At 32.0% G+C, this 23,703-nt stretch overlaps 1 protein-coding gene across 2 annotated transcripts in view; it reads right to left on the reverse strand.

The window, feature by feature from the left end:
* Positions 1-7,065: 7,065 nt before the first annotated feature.
* LOC139528304 (matrix metalloproteinase-16-like) overlaps positions 7,066-23,703 on the reverse strand; it is a 53,399-nt gene continuing 36,761 nt past the window's right edge. For both annotated transcript variants that reach the window (XM_071324216.1, XM_071324215.1), the window contains 7 exons: positions 19,212-19,393; positions 18,600-18,698; positions 16,321-16,479; positions 15,690-15,886; positions 14,205-14,349; positions 12,983-13,255; positions 7,066-11,666 (listed from right to left, as the gene is read on the reverse strand). In XM_071324216.1, coding sequence (XP_071180317.1) covers positions 11,425-11,666; positions 12,983-13,255; positions 14,205-14,349; positions 15,690-15,886; positions 16,321-16,479; positions 18,600-18,698; positions 19,212-19,393 — 1,297 coding nt within the window. In that variant the 3' untranslated portion in view covers positions 7,066-11,424. The remainder of the gene's footprint in view (positions 11,667-12,982; positions 13,256-14,204; positions 14,350-15,689; positions 15,887-16,320; positions 16,480-18,599; positions 18,699-19,211; positions 19,394-23,703) is intronic.

Genomic DNA, 23,703 nt, shown 5'->3' on the forward strand with positions numbered 1-23,703 from the left:
ATAAAGTATAATAATATGGATATTGTTCAACCAAATATTTGATGTTATAACTTGCAGTATTTGGTTGGTATTTCTGTCAATGTATGGATATTTCTAAAACGACATTATCTCAATATATAATGCACATCAATAATATCTATTAAACAATTGAGATAAATGATATTAGTGATATGACTATTGTATGAATAATCAGTTGTGCATCGCAAAATTGCATTTACATTCAAAAGTGCATGTAATGGGGCTCATGCGATGGTCCCAAGACGCTTAAATTTTGTTTGAACGCATTAAAGTTTCTTATAGATTATGTATTTCATTTTGCAAACATTCGCTTAGAAAGAGATAACTGTCTATACTGCAACTACGGGGCGCCGAATGGGACTCTTGTGGTTTTGTACTCAAAATTCAATTTTGTACGGACAAAAGTGACTTTTGTTCAACAAAAATAAGTTCTGTTTAACAAAATTTGTATCATACTACAAATTTAAAATTTTGTCATACAAAATTATCTATCAGCGGACAAAAGTCACTTTTGTCATGACAAAATTCATTTTTGTTACACAGACTTGAATTTTGTTACCTAATTTGAAAATTGGGCGACAAAAGTCAATTTTGTTTTCAAATTAGTTTAGTTTGGTTTCTGTGAACTAATTTGCATACAAAATCGACTTTTGTTACACAAAATTAACAAAAATGAATTTTGTCTCAACAAAATTGACAAAATTGACTTTTGTTTCAACAAAATTGACAAAATTGAATTTTGTCTCAACAAAATTGACAAAATTGACTTTTGTCTCAACAAAATTGACAAAATTGACTTTTGTCTCAACAAAATTGACAAAATTGACTTTTGTGAGACAAAATTGACTTTTGTCTCAACAAAATTGACAAAATTGACTTTTGTCTCAACAAAATTGACAAAATTGAATTTTGTCTCAACAAAATTGATTTTTGTCTCACGAAAGTCAATTTTGTCTCACGAAAGTCAATTTTGTCTCATAAAAGTCAATTTGTTGTTACAAAATTGAATTTTGTCGTCACAAAAATGAATTTTGTCGTCACAAAATTGACTTTTGTCTCAACAAAATTGACAAAATTGACTTTTGTCTCAACAAAATTAACAAAATTGACTTTTGTCTCAACAAAATTAACAAAATTGACTTTTGTCTCAACAAAATTGATTTTTGTCTCAACAAAATTGATTTTTGTCTCAACAAAATTGATTTTTGTCTCAACAAAATTGATTTTTGTCTCAACAAAATTGACAGAATTGACTTTTGTCTCAACAAAATTAACAAAATTGACTTTTGTCTCAACAAAATTGACAAAATTGAATTTTGTCTCACAAAAGTCAATTTTGTCTCACAAAAGTCAATTTTGTCTCACAAAAGTCAATTTTGTCTCACAAAAGTTAATTTTGTCTCACAAAAGTCAATTTTGTCTCACAAAATTGAATCTTACCTCACACAATTGACTTTTGTGATTTAATTTCCATATCAGGTAACAAAAGTCAATTTTGTATGCAAATATGTTTATATTTGCATACCTTTTAGACAAAATTGACTTTTGTCTTGAGAAATATGAATTTTGTCTACAAAAATGAATTTTGTCATGACAAAAATGAATTTTGTCTACACAAATGAATTTTGTCATCACAAAATTGAAGTTCTCACAAAACAAGTCTGTAGCACATAGTTTTGTAAGACAAACATGATTTTGTTATGACAGAATTGAATTTTGTACAAAACCACAAGAGTCCCATTCGGCGCCCCGTAGCAACTGCTTACAGAAACGAACAAGGAATGACTTTCATATCATTTATATGTACAAAAATTATTATTAGAACAATATATTCAATATACCCTAAGGATGTATTGCATGGAGTAGAAAAATATGGTCACCATGACTTCGCCCTTCCGGTTTCAAAATCGATGCCTATTCGTGCGTCTAGTTTGTCGCTGACTTTTGCGGTTGAAATCCCTTTTGGTTCTTTCTCCTCTACGGGCTCTAGATCTTTGCTTGTGTTTGGTGTTTTAATACGCAGCCACGTATGTTATTGTAAAAGGTTGTGGTAGTTTAATTTGATGTCGTGTGTAGGATGTGTGCCCTATCTCTATGTGCGTTACAAAATCATTGTAACAAATATTTGAGGTGTTCATATGTAGTTTCGTGCAAGTCAAATATTCTTTCCCTATGTAACATACCATCTTTTTACAGTATAAGTTTAAATGTTCCTCCCTTCATCTATCAACCAACTGTGCGGAAACCCTTAATTTGAGATATTGTTGAACTGTTTTTTACATTTAATATGCATGAACTATTTGTCACTAAGCGTTAATATGAAAACAAAAAATCATTTATATTATCTTCCCTGCTCCGATGGAAAGATTTGTAATTCTATTCCTTCAGGCATCCGTCAGCTATCCATGATTTTTTCATAGTTTTGTCATCTGGGATATTCCACTTACGATACCTCGCCGTTTTAAAATTGAAAACAGTTTTTTCGATTTAAAAGGGTATAACCTACCAAATAGATCAGTATGTACTGTTGTGTCTTCATCCTTCATATTTATGAAATAGTTGCCGCGGAACTTTTCGCAAACATCAATCAATTAACGATAAGACTACAATACAATGTAAGATTGAACTCACATTGGTTCTACGAAAACTATGTAGAGTTTAAGTATAGTTCATGACCACCTCCGGGTGCGGGATTTTCTCGCTGCGTTCAAAACCAATTAGTTGTCTTCGGTTGGTGTCTGCTCTTTGGTCGGGTTGCTGTCTCTTTGACATATTCCTGATTTCCATTCTTAATTGTTTACTTGTAAACGTATCAATATTAATTAGCTTATAGGTCTTCTTTTGAAAATCTGGAGTGTATCATAATTTGTCCCGGCTTCACCATCTGAGTTGCATGACTACCTCGGATGCAGCACCCGTTTGGTTGTTCGGTTTGGTTTTGGGATGTATAAATACGCAGACACGACCAATCGGAATTCGAATTATTCGGTCATTTAATTCGATGCCATATATATAGAAATAGTGTCAGTCTCCTTCCCTCTCCCTGTACGATTAGAAAACACTTGCAACAACTTTTTAATCTTCCTTGTAACATTTGTTCTGAAATGCAATTCAGTATACCATCATTTTCAGTCCAAATTCCCTTTCCTTCATTACGGTCGAACTACTTTGCCAGCCTACCTTTCTTGCTTTTTTTCTCTTCATGAACATGGATGATTTTTTTTTTGCTGGACTATATGTGAAGAACACTCGATCAATCAGTATACTTACTAGTAAAAGGATATTTCCTATGTTTATTTTGGACTTTTTAAACGAGAATGTGTGTCCTTTTGACACTGTTCCCCTCTCTGAACCAAAACATTAATTAGACAAACATGTAAGAAAGTTCACATCGTAATTAGGATATGTACTATAAGCTTCAAGTTGATATGACAATAACTTCATTATAAACTACCTTAAATCCAAAGTTTATCATGAGAATGTACTCATTTCACACTGTTGTGAAACCCTAATTTGTTATTATTATGTTTAAAAGTTCATATCATAATGAAAATGCTTACCAAGTTTCAAGTGATATGACCGCATATACATGTTTATAAAATAAGATGGTTATGACGCCTTAATATAATTATATTTTTGTACAGTAGTTAGATTAAGGTTCTAAATATCCAGTGGCTAATATTTCAGTCATATTCAAATTAAGAGTACTTCTAATTGGTATGAACGAAATAGTTGGTGAACCTCGAACTGGAGTTGATACTAGTATATATATGCTGAACTTATACAAAACAAAAGAGGCTATAAATGATCAGGGAAAGACAGTTTGTCTTTCAAAAGGTCATCAAGGTATCCTTCCGAAAAGTAAGGTAGAGGGTAACTAATGGATATGTGGGTAATTGAGGAATCACATGGGTAAGATTAATTGATTCTTTGGTGCTTAATGTTCAGTGGCAAATATGTCATTAATTTTAACGACAGATATACCAATCAAGAGTACTTTTAATTGGTATGACAGAAATTTTGGTGAACCTTGAGCAGGAGTTGATACTTTTAACTGCGACTAAAAAAGGTTATAAATTGTACGGACAAGACAGTTAGTCTTTCCAAAGGTCACCAATGTACCTTTCGAAGAGTGAGGGATGACATGCGTTTTGGATGTGCTATATGGAGGGTATTAAAGTGGGATGTTGGATATATGGGTCATTAAAAGTGCATGGGATCTTGGCAAAGGAAGGGGGAAATGGGAAGTGGGACAACATATAAAAAAAGCTACATTTGAGAAATTAGCCCCCCATGTAATCCCTCTCATAAGTTATTATGAGAGAAAAAAATATATAAGAGAGTTTTTTCTTCCTTCCTTACAAATATTGTCAAAAAGTTAGACTTTGTTCCCAGCTACAGGTTGTGCAAAATTCTTGTATTTGTTAGAACTAGACGGAAAATCACATTATTTGACATGTATAGGAAATTATAAATACCACAATTGTAGAATAAAATACCAGAAAGCACTTAACAATGATTTGGGGAAAAACAAAGCAGATGAATTTAATGTTCCTTACATTTTAAAAACCTAAATACTGTTAGTTGCTCCTCCTTATAAAGCAAGCGTTTATTTCTTATAAGCAATCATAATTTATTTTCGTTTCTGTCAAAAATATGAACAGTGATGAAAAAAAGCCAATATAAAGTTCTTAATTTTAAGGAAAAGTGACACAAATACATTGCCTATTTGAAGCTAGATTGGACAATTTCAGTAAAACTTCAGTAACCGATAGCATCTGCGATTGATCGACAATTTGTACTGAAATGTGTATGATTTATGAGTATTTTCACTCTTCAGAAAAGAGCCGCAGTATGGTGAAACAATGCCTAAGTACTTTATATTCTTAGCTTTTCATTATCCCAACACCTTTCTGTGAATTAAGTTTTCAAATTAGATCGACCGAACAGCTGCTAGCAAGGTAAATAAACTACTAAAAAAGTGTAACAGATACTTGTATTCGTAATAAAATTGTATGTATGGTACGTTTGTAAGGGGATAAGTGTCAACCAACTCCTACAATGCTGATTAAATGAAACCAGATGCTCCGCAGGGCGTAGCTTTATACGACCGCAGAGGTTGAACCCTGAACGTTTGGGGCAAGTATGGACACAACATTCAAGCTGGATTCAGCTCTAAATTTGGATTGTGATTAAATAGTTGACACAGCATAGGTTTCTTACACAGAATAAATGTGTTCTAATGAACTTAAAATTTTTGTTTTCTCTTAGAGCAATTCACTATGCTGTTGAATATTAATCCTCTCAAAAAAATAGTTGAAGAAATTTTCTTTTTTATTTATGAAATTTCAAATGAGAAAAATTGAACCCAATTTTTTTAATCACATCCCCCTTTCCCTTATTCCAAAACTAATCTCAATTAAAATTTCTAATCGAGTTTGCAACAATAACTACTCATTTAAATACATCATAAAATATTAAGATGTAAAAAAACTGCTTGTTATCACTGAATGGTAAAGATTATTTTAATTTATCAGTTGGTAGTAAAAAGTGAATATACATTGTATATTGTATATAACAAAGATTTAAGTTGATTCTGGACAAAGAAAGATAACTCCAATTAAAAAAAATCTTGCTATTGCACAATATTTTGCAATTAGATATTTCTTGCCATTGCGCAATACTGTGCAATTGAAAAGACTTGCTATTGCACAATACTTAATATAATAATTTTAGATCCTGATTTGGACCAACTTGAAAACTGGGCCCATAATAAAAAATCTAAGTACATTTTTGGATTCAGCATATCAAAGAACCCCAAGATTTCAATTTTTGTTAAAATCAGACCAAGTTTAATTTTGGACCCTTTGGACTTTAGTGTAGACCAATTTGAAAACAGGACCAAAAATGAAGAATCTACATACACAGTTAGATTTGGTATATTAAAGAATCCCATCTATTCAATTTTTGATGAAATCAAACAAAGTTTAATTTTGGACCCCGATTTGGACCAACTTGAAAACTGGGCCAATAATCAAGAATCTAAGTACATTTTTAGATTCAGCATATCAAAGAACCTAACTGATTCATTTTTTGTCAAAATCAAACTAAGTTTAATTTTGGACCCTTTGGACCTTAATGTAGACCAATTTGAAAACGGGACCAAAAGTTAAGAATCTACATACACAGTCATGACAGTTAGATTCGGCATATCAAAGAACCCCAATTATTCAATTTTGATGAAATCAAACAAAGTTTAATTTTGGACCCTTTGGGCCCCTTATTCTGTTGAGACCAAAACTCCCAAAATCAATACCAACCTTCCTTTTATGGTCATAAACCTTGTGTTTAAATTTCATAGATTTCTATTTACTTATACTAACGTTATGGTGCGAAAACCAAGAAAAATGCTTATTTGGGTCCCTTTTTGGCCCCTAATTCCTAAACTGTTGGGACTTAAACTCCCAAAATCAATACCAACCTTCCTTTTGTAGTCATTAACATTGTGTTTAAATTTCATTGATTTTTATTTACTTAAACTAAAGTTATTGTGCGAAAACCAAGAATAATGCTTATTTGGCCCCTTTTTTGGCCCCTAATTCCTAAACTGTTGAAACCAAAACTCCCAAAATCAATCCCAACCGTTCTTTTGTGGTCATAAACCTTGTGTCAAAATTTCATAGATTTCTATTGACTTAAACTAAAGTTATAGTGCGAAAACCAAGAAGATGCTTATTTGGGCCCTTTTTGGCCCCTAATTCCTAAAATGTTGGGACCAAAACTCCCAAAATCAATACCAACCTTCCTTTTCTGGTCATAAACCTTGTGTTAAAATTTCATAGATTTCCATTCACTTTTACTAAAGTTAGAGTGCGAAAACTAAAAGTATTCGGACGACGACGACGCAGACGACGACGCCAACGTGATAGCAATATACGACGAAAATTTTTTCAAATTTTGCGGTCGTATAAAAAATGCGATTGTTTTTTCCCTTTCTTTCTTCAAGATCCATTCAGCTCTTTAAACATTTATAACACCAACACAATATAAGTCTTCATTTGTTTATTAGCATGGTATAACATAGTTAGAACATCATGAATATGTGAAATGTGCTATAAAAACAGAACATGATAAAACTGTGTAAAACATTTATAGCTCTCTTTGAACACAATGAAAGGAAGCACTAAAATGTGTGTAACTCAAACATAAAACCGACAGATATTAAAACTGGATAAAAAATGCAATAACAATTGGAAATAAAACCATAAAAGATGATTTGTCATAACATTTGTTTTTCTGAGTTTTTGCAGAATGCGTAAGGTTACCCGGATGTTTATATAACACGTGATCGTAATACTGCTCTTTAATGCTTTGTGTCTATTTTTATCCCCTAGAAGATGTGACTAGAATACTATCTTATTTTGATTCATCTTTTAAGTATTGATTGATTGACAGAGTACTTAATGTCGAATTAACCAGCAGGAGTTTTAAATAAAGCCGAGAACCTTAATGACTATAATCCTATTATAACACGACATGTTGGAATGACTCTATGATCCTCTATGTATCATGCATTCTCCGACAATGAAATGGGTTTAATCATATAATATATGTATATAGTTTGCATGAATGAGTATTTAAGTTAAATTGTATTATGACTTATACGTTTGGATTTCTGTTAAGTTGTAAATTTATCTGAAAATGATTTAAAAGACAAATAAAAAAATTACATTTGGCACAAAAATACGTTTATACATATATATAATATAAATATATGGCAACAGAACAATAATGGGACTTTCTTATCATAAAAGAATTATACATCAGCTACATAATAAATGTAAATAAAATATGGCAAGACAAAAACAATGAATAATGAGGTTTAATAAATATTGCACATATTGAAAACTTTTAACTTTCCCAATGCTACCACTTAAACACACTGAAAGTGAAACGGTTTCAGGTCCTTGTATCTAAGAATGAAGTATTATAATACTTCCATGTACTCAGTATAGAGATTTGTATTTAAACTAAAGATGGTTTTGGGCAATGAAAATGAAACTGTTACTGGTAAAAAGTAACGAGCACTTCTATAACGTATACAGATTTTTACTTACAATAATAGAGATTATTTTGGAAAAAATAAATTTTAAGAATTTAGTTTGAAATTCAAGGTAATATATTGTAATTTTTCGTCTTTGTTTCATGCGTTTTGATAGTAAAATAGAGTCAATCTGAAGTCAAAATTTAATGCATTTCTTTCCCAAAATGTTTTATTTGGACTGTTCCACTTTCAACAAGCAGTGATAGCATTCTATTATATACATCAACAGGCACTTCATGGGTACATCACACTAAATATCACGTATAGATTCTCTATTTGTAATAAAGAAAAATACATCGTTTACTTATTTACAATGTATGATATGGTAGGAGCACAGTCAAGGCAGGTGATATTCGTGATTAAATCATAAAATACCTAGAAAAATCACTAGAAAGAAGACCGGTTTGTGTGGATATCCGTATAGTTATTTCAAAAGGATTTTATCTAAATGGGCCCGATTTCCATGTAAATTACAAAGGTTATTTAGATTTTAAACTAAGAGGGCACTATGTCTGATCCTTGGTCTGATCTCATACTGCACCGGAAGTCACATTTTTTTGGCAACTTGATTTTTATTCAAACTGGCCCTGGTTAATTGATATTTCAACAAGACTTATCAAAAACAATTATTTCATTCGTTTTCTTTATGAATGTTAACACTGTCATGTCAACACGTTCAAATTGTAAAAGACTTTTGAACTTTAGTATTTCATGGAAGGTTATACTAGGAACACGTATCAAATGCACTAAACACTGATATCACACATTTATTATTGGGTGTCTGTAAAAAGTACATTGTACTTTATGAATGAATATGGAAAATTAAAAGATGATTTCCTTTAAGGAAAATTAAATGAATGATATAAACGTTTTACAATATCTATAATTGTTAAGCACGAGTATTAATGTCTTGTTGAGTATATGTATTAACATATTACTACTTTTAAATAGCACATTACAGTAAAGTCATATTGCGGTATCAAAATCACATAGCAAACGAGTAAATAAGTAATAATTTCTTCAAATGTACACTAAAAGCATCGTTACTCTTAATATAGATATTTACGGTCGTTATAGAAGGACTATATCATAATTCTTAGTAAATCGTATACAAGTTAGTGACTGTTTCTGGGTAAAAAAATATAATGTCAGGAAATTCGATTTAATTTCAAGATATTCACTTTAAAGAGTATTCGAACTAACTAAAGGAAATTTTTTTTTTTAATCTCTTTCTATGTTTAACATTATAAATAACATGACCCCCCTCAAACATAATACAATTTTATATTATCTGACTTTTTAATACTTTTGTGGGGTAGTATCGATTTGTACAAAGTAATTAAATTAAGATGCCGATATTTTCTGCTTGGTTTATCGATATTGATAAAAACTGAATATTACCAGTTTGGTTTATTCTCCCAAGTACATTGATCATATTGATATAAGTGATTTGATAACATATAAAACACAGGGGGAGAATATCTATCACAAAATGTTCAAGAGTATCATGATTCAATTATATGTTCAATAGATAAAACAAAACTTTGATTATCTTAATTATTTATATAAAAAATGGAGATGTAGTGCATACACATTGGGTATTACGAGACAGCAACCCAAAATAAAAATTAACATGGAAGAATCATAGAACGGTCAATATTTATAAATATTTTTTGAAGGTATTAGATTTGAGTCAATTCAGAGAATTCTGCAATAATGACATTATGTCATAATTTCCCTCGAAGTAACATTAGTCTTTTCTCTTTTGTAATAATGACATGACTTCAGATATAGATGTGAAATGATATGAAAACGCTGATCTTATCAAACGATTATTTTTTAAGAGTTTGTTTATCAGATTCAACTGTTGCATGATGATTTTTTCGCCTCCAATCATGGTTATTTCTGTTATTTTTATAATATTTTTACGACAGACACGTTAATTACCAAATTGGTTGTAAGGTGATATATGTCAAATTTTTAATTCATGAAAACTATTGTTTTTTAGTTTATGGGACCTTTTAAAAAGACAGTTTTGAAATGTTTATCAGGATACTTATCTAATGTTTATTACTGTAACCTTTTAAGAATATGATACAGCAATAAATATCTGTATCGATTATTATAAATGTTATACCATATAATATATGATTAGACATGAACCTGGTCAATTTATTATTCATATTATGTCTAGATAGGGAAAATGTCTGGGGCAATTGGTCTGTAACATGCAAAGTTCACATTACAATGAGATAAATTAGTCTTAACCAATACCATGATTGATAGTAAATGTCTTATATATAAATATGTGCACCAATTTGCCTTGGCATCCATCCACACTCGGAAGCATACAATTATTAACCACGTAACATAAATAGTCCCAAATACAAACACCACTTGCATTACTTTCATACATTTCAAATTATAAATAATAAGCAAATTACAGGCAAAATATGGTAAAACTCGTTTATAACTAACTCAATTTATAACTAAGTGCATGATGACCAAAAATACTAAAATAGTAATTGGATTCTACTGACCTAGATTTTGGCCATTGTTAGTACGTTTCGAAATGCCTTTGGAAATATAATTTTGCAGTTAACATAATTGAGATTTATACTGTAATACATATACTTTGTAAACCTCGTCAAGATGTACAAATTCAATGACTAATATTTTGCTAAAACATTGCTAAATTGATTAGACTTGATAGATTCTACTACATTATTCGCTTGAAAACAAATTGTATCCAATCGAGACTTGCCGAGCATTTCTTTATAATCTAATCATGAACCATAACCGAGTTTTACCCTCTCCAGGTGGGAGTTTGCTTTATCATACATAATGCCAATAAACTACGAGTCTACATCACAGTATTTTGATTATAAAAGGGGGAACCTTTTTGATAACATACACTTTCATTCTAATACACAAATCACCGGTATCATACTTGATCTGATATCCACAATACACCAAACAAACCACTCGTTCGAGTATCTATCTCCTTTGCAAAAAAAATATGCAAAGAATAGCATGAAAAAATCAATATATAGCACCATTAACCAAATCGCCGTTTCAGAATCTAATGCATCCTGTGTAATGTACACCAAAACGTCGTCGTGATTGGTTAAATATGAAGGAAAATTCAACCAATGACGTGAAGTTTTTTTCATTTTGGGGTACGGAACAATGAAATTACCCATGATGCTTTACATTCTGAAACGGCCAAATGCATGTTGACCAAGCATAGTCATGTTGTTCATATTATTTCAATAGCACTAAGTTTATAATTATAACAAACATTAATGATAGAATGAACTTACAGACAAAATAAGTGTTAAAATTATTGTTAATGATGGGAATACACTGGCACTACCACTTTCGCCTGGCGATTTTATGGATTCTACTGACTTGTAAGAGTTTTTGTCATAAGTGTCACAACCCAACCAATGTTTCTTAATCAACTTTGGATAACCTTTCTGCACTCGCATCTTCTTGTCGTTGAACTGGTAATAAAATTGTCCTTTGAAAAAATACGTTTTTCCTGAAAGAGAAAATGACATCTTTGACTGAAAAAATAACATTTAATAGCATCCAAAACCAATGTGAAAAGTAATCCAAGGTTCATTTAAAAAACATGAGGATACCAAAGGTGTAATCTGATATTACAAGCCAAAACCATAGAGACATTACACACCAGGCTAGGAAATCTCCGATGTTTGTTTTCTTTTTAGGGGGATGGGTCACGACGATTTGAAGTTGACAGTCAATGGCTAATCTTCCCTTCGACTTCGATGTGAACTTTGTTTTGTTTTTGTTTTCAAGGGGATCGGATGGTGTATCCGTTATCAATGATTAACAATACCCATTACCAAGAGAAGACGACATCAATACCAAGAACAATTTCCATCATTTGTCCATGCACAATATCACACAAATGACGAGACAGCATGACAAACCGGGTTGGGATGGGGAGGGATTCACGAGCTCCTCACGTTTAAGCAGTTTTTGCTCATATTGTGGCATAAGTCCAATTGCTCAAAATTTGCAACAATCCGGTGATAATAATCTTCATTGTTAAATCTTATCAATACACTTTTCTGTAATTAAGATTTTTTGCTTATAAATATTTCTAAACACCTAGGAAGATCAGCGTTTTTCTACATGTCTGTTTATATATCAATCATTTCCTAAGATAAACTAAACGATATCATCGATTAACTTCAAAGAATGAAACCTAAGAAAGATGTCTACAGAGAAATTTATATAAAAAGTATGTCTAAAACAAATGTATGGCTTATTTTATGTCCTTCCTGTTCAACATAAAATTGGTTTTAAGGTTTAGCCCTAGCTTATAATCATATCGATGTACATTAATCTTGTCAAATTTTAACATGCATCAGACTATTTATAAAGCTGCTCAACTTAAAGGGCTTAATTTGAAACACATACTTTCTCAACTTTTATTGATTTTAACATATATAAAGATAGCTGTTCGATCATAATAGAAAATTATAACCAACTAGTTTGTTCAAAATGATATTCTTTGTCTCAATGTTTGTTATCATTTATAAACAATAAAACCAATCAATAGTTTGTTTCAAGTTAACTGTAAAATCCATTTAATAGAGAACAATTAGATTACCTTTTATTTTAAATCTATTAAACAAAGCAGTATTATCCTCCTCGAAAACACAGTTATAAGTTTGTTTTTTTATTTCATTTACTCGCAAACCATTGTGAGTACTTGCATTATTGATATACTCTTATTTATATACTGGTTGATACAAATCTTCTAAACCAGTGGCAAGTACATTTAATTTACCGTTATTTCTACTAAAAAATGATAGAAGGACTTACCATCCCAATATTTAAACGCGGAATCCAATGGAACCGGAACCTTCCGCCAGATGCTCATGTCACGTGGGTAGTCTGGTTCTATAAAGTCGTTCTTCTCGTTGAGCTTCCAATACATGTCGCCACTAATAATATAGGTCCTGTTGTTGAAACCCCAAACAAAAACAGCATCGATCTTCTTTACGTCTGCCGGGAGGCCTAGTTCTGTGAGGGGTATGCCGGTCTTAGGATGGCCTGGTATAAGACTGTTGCCATTGAAAGTCCAAAACTTGTCGCCTGAAAGGTAAATGGACGCATGTTTTGAGAGTAGGAAATTACTAAACCACAGTAAATTGACAATTGTCAGTACTAACTTGCAGATCATAGTCATTATTTTTTTCAAAAAATTCCAGAATAGTTCATCACAAATGTTTTGATTTTCTTAGTTCAGTTAGTATTTTGACTTCATGCTCATTAGCAAAAGCTTCATGCTTTTACCATAAAGGGACAAATAGAAAAGACTCTAAACTATATGTGGCCATTTTGAATTTGGCGGTCATGAAGGATTTTTTTTTATGATTCCATATTCAAAAATACTTTTAATCATTAAAACTAACGCTGTGCAAAATTTCATGCTTTTACCATATTTTAGTGATCAATAAATTGACCTCAGCAGCTGGACTACATACACCGGAACTTTACATGTCTTTCCAGTCCGAGTGTTCCATCTGTAAGTTATCTTGAAACGGGTGTTGTTTAAATGAACTCATATTTTTTGTGTTACAGATTTCTAACTTCTGGATTTTATACTAATTTATATTCAAGTTATTACCCAATAAATTAAACAATAAATACAATATGTATGAAATGTGAAATCAGTACGATAACGTGAGGTTTCATGAAATATTTTTGATTTTGCTATTGGAATCGTCACGGTGCCTTAAAACAAGGTGGCGGTTTAAAAATGGTACAACGATTCTATTTAAAATTACTGGTTAAGAATAAGGGTTCATATGCATTAATTGCTGTAATTTGCAGAAAGTTATCTTTGAATTTGCCAGAAGATATTCTTTTCATCAAAACTTTTAAAGTGGTATTAACCAATTTATTATAAGATACCTCTTTACAAAATTAACCTTGAGATAATGCGGCCCTTATTATATCTACGCGCCAGATGTCAAACTTATGTCTACATGTATAGGAAATCCTGTCAATCAAATTACTGTATATAACATTTATATTATACCTAAGAAAAATAGAATCCTCCCGTCGCTCTTCCGCTCAAAAACTGCGTCAACATGATCAGCTGTGTCAGGGAAACCATACCAGAAGGAGTGAATCTCTGTTGGCTTGCCTTGGATAATACCTCGTGAGTCTAACCGCCAAAATGTCTGTAAACAGAATGCAATAGTTGAACCACCTAAATATACTTTCAAAAATGCATGTACTGAACGCAAACTGACCTTGCGAGGGCTGTTTAGCCAGTCAATGTAGACAAACAGACCTTGTGAGGGCTGTTTAGCCAGTAAATGTAGACAAACAGACCTTGCGAGGGCTGTTTAGCCAGTCAATCTAGACAAACACCACCATCATCGAGCTTAATAAAGTAAATTAAAAAAACTTTTGTACGGATTTTGATACAAATTAAAGAAATTTTGCATGTTTAAAAAACAATTACACAGAAACCGAACATTCCCACAAAACCCCATCTTCGCTTTCCTAGGGTTACAATCCATCACACATGCCCCTCCTCTCCTCCGGGATAGAATGGGAATGAATTGTAACCATTGGCTAGCGAAGATGACATGTCCCACAAAACACATACAGGAAAACTGCACACTTTTAGACAACCAACAAGCATCTTTCGTAAGCGTCAGGTGGGGCATATTTTTTTTTATCATTGATTTTAGAAGGATTAAGATACGTACGTCTAGATTTCAATCAAATTTTAATTTCTTTTTTTCTTTTAAATAGTACAAAGCAACGATGCTAAACATTTGCCCTGACTGAAACTAAAAAAGGTATATGATCAACCTATACTTGTCTTCAAGGTTTTGTCAATGATAAAACTTTTACCTAAGCGCCAACTGCACCATATAAAACAATGTGTATATAGATAGCTTTATCCACGATACTATAGACTTAAGTTTATAGTAATAATATTCATTAATGGGAACACTAAATTTAGATATAAAAACGTCGAGATAAGCAACTATAAAGTTACATACGTCAACAGTCACCTATAAAACTGCAAATGTCAACAAGTTTATAAGGTTTCTTAATTATGATACTTTGTATATTTAACTTGGAGATATTATATTCGGCTACATGTAGTATAGCTGTATCTAACACTATAATATTTGTTCTGTTTTTCGTTTATGTTTTCTGTTCTTTTGGCCAGTGATAATTGCACAACATATCATATTTAGAAGACTTTGTTCTTTAATCATATTAAATTGTGTTTAATAAGAATTTTAAGATTTTTCAAGTTATCGATATTCAAATGTACATTAAGATCAGTATGAAGATTATATTCAAATTATAGAAAACCCATGGCATTTTAGCTGGAATTTACCTTTATAAACATAACACAAAAGATGTGTGTATGTTTGTGTGTCGGGGGTCCAACTATAGATCCCTATTCAAATGAATTGAATGTCAAACAAGACGTTTCACTCTCGGTTTCACCCCATCCAATTGGATCCTCCACTATAACATTAACACAACATACCTGACCCATGAATAAGAAAACTTCTTGACGAAGAACAGCAATGGCTTCAAACGCATGTTCACAAGGGTTAATAGTGGTCCCATCAACGCGTGGTCTCCTTGTTGTTTGACGTGGTCTAGGTGTTGATGGTTGAGGCTGATAGCGAGGAGTGACGGGTCTGTCTTTTGTTGGGGGTCTATAGCCGCCAGATTTACCACCTGTCAATTACATAATGTATCAAATGAAAGTAAAGATCAAATTCGTATTAACGTAAATTTCAGTTTCAATCAGTTAGTCATGAGGTTTTGTTTACAATGTCAAATCTTTTTTTGCTTTCATTATTGACAAACAATACATCTTAGTCATAAAAAACAAATTTGAAACCACAGAATACGAAAATGCCTAAACAGTTAAAAAATCTACTTTAAATAATCCTATGATTGGACATAAGAGTAAAATTATCAATTTGTTAGTATACTCACTATATTTTTCATGTTCACCAGAAAACCAAGAAACGTTTTTGCGATGATATAATTACTTTCTGTCTTATAGGCAGCATAAACTTTCAATTTTAATCTTTAACGATTGAGTCATTTGTCATTTGGAAGTCAAAGGTTCGGGATTTAACTCTATAATATGTAGGTGTACTTACCATAAAGAGTCTGAATCCCTTGTATATCGTCATGTGGAAGTCGGAAGTTTGGAATGTAACCTTGGTACCATGGATACATGAGGGCTCCAGGCTGGTTGCTATGGCTGAGACCTAGGGCATGACCGAACTCGTGGGCTGCTACCATAAACAAGTCCACTCCTAAAATTAAAAATGGGACCATTTTAGTATTACATTGAATACCATTGAAAGTATAATGAAAAGAGACGAAAAAGAAAACATCAATGAAACCACAAGTGAAGTCTACTCAATATTAGTCTGTGAATGCAATACAATACACACGATATTGCTTCAATGATGAGTGTATGTACAGTAAGTATAGGCAATTTACTATTATTTCAAATGAGACGACAGAACTGTTGTGATGCAGTAATTTTTCTTCTGGCAGTATTTTTTAAATGAACTCGGGTTTCATATAAAAGAAGAAGATGTGGTATGATTGCCAATGAGATAACTCTCCACGAGAGACCAAAATGACACAGAGATTAACAACTATAGAGCATACGGCCTTCGACAATAGCAAAGCCCATACCGCATAGTCGGCTATAAAAGGCCCCGAAATGACAATGTAAAACAATTCAAACGAGAAAACTAACGGCCTCATTTATGTACATAAAATGAAGGAAAAACAAATATGTAACACATAAACAGTCAAACGACAACTACTGAATTACAGGCTCCTGACTTGGGACAGGCACAAACATACAGAATGTGGCGGGGTTAATCATGTTAGCGGGATCCTAACCCTCCCCCTTACCTGGGACAGTGGTATAACAGTACAACCATAGATGTAATACCCATGCATTCATATTACATCTATGGTACAACATAAGAACGAACTATAAAATCAGTTGAAAAAGGCTTAACTCATCAGATGGATAAAAATACAAGTGGACGTGGACTGGTATTTGTACATCCCAACAACAACAACAAAAAACCACGAGGTGCAGATATGAGAGTATACTCGCAGTTTACTGACAGCTAGTTCGTACATTTTTTAAGATATTTTCAGTTACGTAAAGGCATGTTGAATTTCCATTCTCAATTTCATGTAGAAAATCTTTAAAGAAGGGATATTATTTCCCCATGTATTTGTACAATAACTCATCATTTAAACTAACAATAAATGTAAAATCCAAATATGAAAACAAAAATTTGATTTATTTTTCTTCTTAACCCAAATGTACCTCATACTGGTGTTAATTAAGAATTAACCGTAGTTTTATTGGTTTCAAACTTGCTTTCTTTTAATTATTACTTTTGACTTATGATCTGTTAAGGTTTATCATAAGTGATGACTAAATTATACACTACACATTACTCATCTAGACAAAGGATTCTATCTGGATACGATTTTATCTGTATCAAATACAGCCAGTCGATAATCAACAGATTTTCATCAAAGAACTTTATTTTTCTAAAGACCTTTGTTTCTTAATTCTAATCTGTCATTTCAATTAAGACAAAGCAATGCCAACGCACTTCCTACAATTGATGAATTAGTGCCAGTTCCTGGTTGTACGATAACCTATTTCGCCAGGTACATATATATAAAATCAAGGTGTCTGTCTCGGTAACCAGATGTTACTATTGATTTCCGTTCAGTTTTGCAATTGTACATACCAGAGAAAAAACATTGAAGTTAAATATTTCATTTTTTCATCAATAACTAAGCACTTAATGAACATGGCATTTATTGATAAATTTGTCAATTTACTAATGCAGTTATTTGATCATATGATGTCATTTCTAACTTGTGGGACCAGCGGTTAGTAATTAGGATTGCCATACACAAAAACTATTTATGTGTTTACCGATTTTCTAGCAGTTGATCAAAATAAATCAACACATGTTTATTTAATGCACTGGATCTTCAAACATTCTCAGGGATTTGCAACATGCTTGGAATCCACAGCCGAAAATAATTTTTCATTGTCGAAGGCCGTACGGTTGCTTATGATAGCATATGACATCAACTTCATTTGAACTTTATGAGTCCTTGTTGAAAACTTATGTCATTTGCAATCATAACACATCTTTTATTTTTATATAAAAAAAGAAGATGTGGTATGATTGCCAATGAGACAACTCTCAACAAGAGACCAAAATGACACAAATTAACAACTATGGGTCATTATGCATTTTTGAATTCAGTATTTTACTCTCAATTTAATTTGTTTTACGTTTGTTTTTCAACTTCTCTACGATGATATAGCTGTACATCAACAATTGTATAAGTATAGAAAAAGAAGTATAGATACCATCAGAATCGGAGTTAAAAGTCCAGGTTTCGTCATCATCAAAATGGGTGTCACCGCCTTTATCTGTCCCTGGGAAAAAGGCATGGGCTAAAACTAAACCTGCAAATAAAATAAGTTTTAGTTATACACGCAAGAAATGTTAAAAGATTCTTAAAAATAAGTGACAAGTTTTTTTTCTTTATGAGATAACACCGATATGACGGTATGTTATCTCGAGCTGGCCTTGTTTTCAATGTGTCGCTTGATAAAAATGTCACAATATATCAATGTTAAAGAGGCATCAGAGTCGTGCAATTCCTTTCAGTGTGGTTATTTCTGCAAAATTATCAAATTAGATCCATTTGTTTCCATGCTGTTCATGGTATTTTATTATTTTCTATTATGGAAAATTTACCCCCAAAAAATAGTGCGACGAATAGGCAGAAACTACAGGAATCGATGCTTAAAGGGAAATTCCCTACTTTATAATTGTATTTTCATGATATTCATGTTACATCTATTGATCATCTATTGTCTAGATTGCTTGCATATGTTATCGTTTATAATGATATTTTTTATAAGCTATATGCCCTCCTAGGGCCCTAATGTGGTGAAATCTATTCAATCGCATACCTTTGCCATCGAAAGGATAACCATCTTGATGATATAGTCTGGCGAACTGTATAATGATATCAGCATCTCCACCTCCAACTTCGGTGAACCGAAGGTCTGTTACACCTTCCCATACCTTGAAAGCTTCGGTTATTGCACGTCTTACTGTACTTTGAGGTAAATCAGGAGTGTAGTTTGTGATTCTGAAAAAGAGAGAGCTGTTGTGTAACTGTGACAAAATGAAACAAAATAGGGGAAAATCTGAAAATCTCAACACAGCCTCATCGTTTTAAAAAATGTTTATGTTTTTGAATGAATTTTGTGATACTGTTGATGTGAAGAAGCTTATAAACAATAACATGGCAAAAACATGTGATATTTTGTTTGATTCAATATAGTTTTTCATTGGTTGATTTAAAGGTAGTTTGGTATTTCATAGATTGCTCAACGGGTAGCAACTGATGTACATGTTACTAATAACAAGCTGGCAAAATAAATATCAGTAGTTAAAAAGACAATAATTACATAACATTCAGTTTAATAAATCTGATAAGAAATATAGCTATAGAGGGAAATGGAGCGAATCGTTGCATCTCACGGGAAAACATGTGTCAACCTCGGCTTTGACTCGGCTGAGTGACAATGTTATTTCTCAAGGTAACGATCTGCTGTATTGGCCTCTGATCTATCATTTACTTATATAATGGTTCTACGATCAAGTGTGGTCAAATATATTAGTTTGCATGGCATCTGTTTTGGCAGGACAATTTGAAGTTTGAATTAAAGAAGACGTGCACCGATGCATGGAGAAGACGTTAACGAAACGGACATCAAGCGACATCAATAACAAAACATCTAGGGAGAAACAAACAGTCTTCAGCTGGGAAACTTGTGTATTAATCAGTTATAGTAGAATCATTCAAAATCTCAAAATAAAAAAAAATAAAAAAAATAGCATTAGATATGACGTTGCACATCCATTGAAGAGGTTCCTAGCTTGAGACTGGCACAGCTTTCACTTTTAAATCTTTATTTTCAAATGCTTGGAAGAAGAAAATAACTAATCTCATAGAATTTGATAAAAATGTGTTCAAAAGTTATTTTGACATGAAAGCGTTATACATATGATCATAAAAATTTTGGAAGAAGAAAAAAAAACTTTTTCGTTTGTTAATATGAAAAATAGACAAACGCTGGTTCGTGACTTTTTGACAAAATATTTGTATAGTGCAGACAAGTCTATATGCATTGCAATAACTGTGCGTTCAGTGAAAAGTTTTAAAAGATATTTTCGGTTTACACAAAGACATTTAGTTATATACCACATACAGTGTAGTCAAATGTTTTACAACTATCGAATAAATTCTCAACTAAATCTAATTAACTACAATAAATTACAGAATTATATACATGTATATATCTAACATGCACAATTATATAAAGATGTTAAAACACTTAACATGAAACATATAACTAATAGTAAAATGATATTTGATCTACTTTTCGTGTAACAGGTAGGACGCATTACCAATTTTGCTTCACGGCAAAGTATGATTCACTACTACAGTCAAACCTGATTTTTATACAGGTTTTACTGTACTATACATGTGTAGAAAATATCTAAGTGATATCATGTCGCACTTTTTGATGGTTAAGAGACCACTTAAATTGTACAAGCTATACGTATTTTTCTAACATGTGTATATTTATCCAGCCTCCAGCTGGAGCTTTATTCACAAAACCTCTTCACTTATTCTTCTTCCTCCACTTTACAATATTTCCTCATTCAAATTAATATATAATTTTTTAAAAGATTTTAACTAAGCACTTTAATTAAATTGTTGATGACTGTTTAATATTTGGAATTGACAATTTCTCGAAATACTTCTTCATTCTATAAAAAGGAGAGAACGCAGACGTTAAAGCAAGCCACGTGTTTAAACAAGAACTGTCGCTATATAGTAAATGTTTGAAATAATCTAAAGGGTTCCTATTTCTTGAACGTTTGTTTCCGGTTTGACGGGCGCCAAATATCTTTCAGACGTTTATAATGTCCCTCCACCAGATAAAAGGTTTTGGAACGACCTCTATTGACAGTTTTATCTAATACGTGTGAAATCTGTTTTCTTTCGAGGAGAGCCACATTGCATGAAAATGCATAACTATTGCTTTATTAATAGTGAATTACAGCTTGACCATGTATCAATCACAATTTTACTTTTGCAAACCATGTACACATTACACATGATGCTTCTCCTCATAAAATGCCCAGTTATAACTTACACATGGTGGTAATCATTATTAACTTTGACAACTGTTATATTACATACTAAGTAGATTAACAACAGGAGAGATAGAGAGCTTCTCAATTTTGAGCAAAATGCTTCCCTTTGTCTCTAAACTGACCCGTATAACAGCAGGGGCGGCTCCAGCCATTTTAAAAGGGGATCCCAACACAGGACCAAGGGGGTGGGGGTGTTCCAACTATATGTCCCCATTCAAATGCATTGATAAAAAGGGGGTTCCAACACCGGAACCCTCCCCTGGATCCGCCACTGAACAGGTAAGGAATGACATTTAAATCCGTTTTCTAGGCTTTATATAAGATCATCCACTTTTAATCGTGAAAAGACAAAAATTGAAATAACCAATAAAAATTATTTGATACGAGAACATATAATACCCATGAAAAAAAAAAGAAACATCAAACAAAAATCAACATAAAACAACAAATAGAACTAGAATTTTTTTTTATTCATGTTTTATATCAACTACTGAACTGAAAGGTTATCGTTAGCTGTAGTATAATGAATTCCGATCGCCACTGTAATGGCAAGAGACAAAGTAGGGGTAACGCCTTTCCGTTTGCTGATTAGCGAAAATTGAATATGTCATTGATATTGTATCTCAAAAATTAAAACTGCTTGAGCGTCAAAGATCAGCTTGTTTTATTCATCCATTTAGATTACCTTCAAATCAATATATTATTTACTGATATAACTCATAAAAAACCCTCTTTGAGCAGAAAAATCAACATGTTTATAAATCAAATCAGACAACATGTACCGTGCCATACATTCAAAGCAAAAAACGAGATTCGGTAACCAACTAGTTCGCAACACTACAGAAGGCTGGATTCATTGAACTATGCAATAACTACTTGATTTAAATGATAATTTTTCGTTTTAAGCTTATTGCAGTGGATACTGCTTTGTTTTTGTAACGACGACAAATCCAACCATTGTATTTGAATACTCTGAAAGATGAGCGATCATACCATATATTACACGTGTAGCCTTTCTTCATTTTTACATGATCAATATTCAAACAATTTGAGATGAAGAAAAACGCCTTTGAAAATAAAGTGGTTGCAACAAGTTAAGTTCATTTAAAAGTAAAAGGAAATCACTGTTATTGATAAATAGACCAAAAGATACAAGCATATTGAACAAAAGACATATTTCACACCAGTGTCAGGCTTGGCTTTTGTTATGTAAAAAAAGATTTAATAAAAGTACTGAACTAATTTCTTTTCTTATAGATCTTCGAACAATCTAAATTGAATACAAGAATAAAATATGATAACTTCAAGAAAATCAATACTTTTATGTAGAGGTTTATTCGAGAATTACTTTTTTTGCTAGATTGACAATATTCCATGGAGCGTTAGTGATTACTGGAAAACACAGATAATATAGAAAACATGCTAAAACACGGAAACATAAAACCGGTATCAGGGTTTCATCCAATTCTGTCCTAATGAAATTATACAACTTTATTTCTGCAACAATAATTTTCACTTAGATGCTAGACACATTTCGAGACTGCTAATCAAATGCAGAAGGTGTTCGACATGAAGCATATATGTATAATGACGATTAGTATGAAATGTATCACTTTGTGAAAGAGTCACTTACACAATAACTTTTGAAACAAATTTATTTTTGAATCATCAGTGGTTTCCACAATGTGTGTGTGTGCTCGCGCCTTTTTTTTTTGTCAAAAAAAAACCCTCACAAGTATATATATGTTGGTTCATTTTATACAAATAAAAAACAAAACTTATATACGAAAGTCTTTTCCCATGAAAATTATTGCAAATCGCACCTTTATGTAAACTAAATCCCCATGTGACCCCAGAAACATTAGTCTTCAACAGTTCTAATACTCATTAGTTCCAGATGTTTTCTATATTTATTTATACTGAAGCTAGGTCGAGTGTTGGGGCTCAAAACGGGACTTAAAAAATATTTTAAGTAAAGTTTTTGCTCTTGTGACACACTTTTCAACTTGTTACGAAAATGACACAGAATGAGGTATTTTCGTCTGTAAATTTTGTAATTTAAGAGAACGACAAATCGCAGTATCCTGCCAGTTTTCAATAACACATACATTATTAAAACACGTGCACGACAGAAAAGAAACAAAGAACTACGCATTATAAACTCCACTAAAAGAAACTAAAAAGTATCGCTAATAAATCAAAGAAAATTTCTACAAACAACATAACTTA

Source organism: Mytilus edulis, chromosome 6, assembly GCF_963676685.1.
Source record: "Mytilus edulis chromosome 6, xbMytEdul2.2, whole genome shotgun sequence".
In the NCBI taxonomy this organism is placed as follows: domain Eukaryota; kingdom Metazoa; phylum Mollusca; class Bivalvia; order Mytilida; family Mytilidae; genus Mytilus; species Mytilus edulis.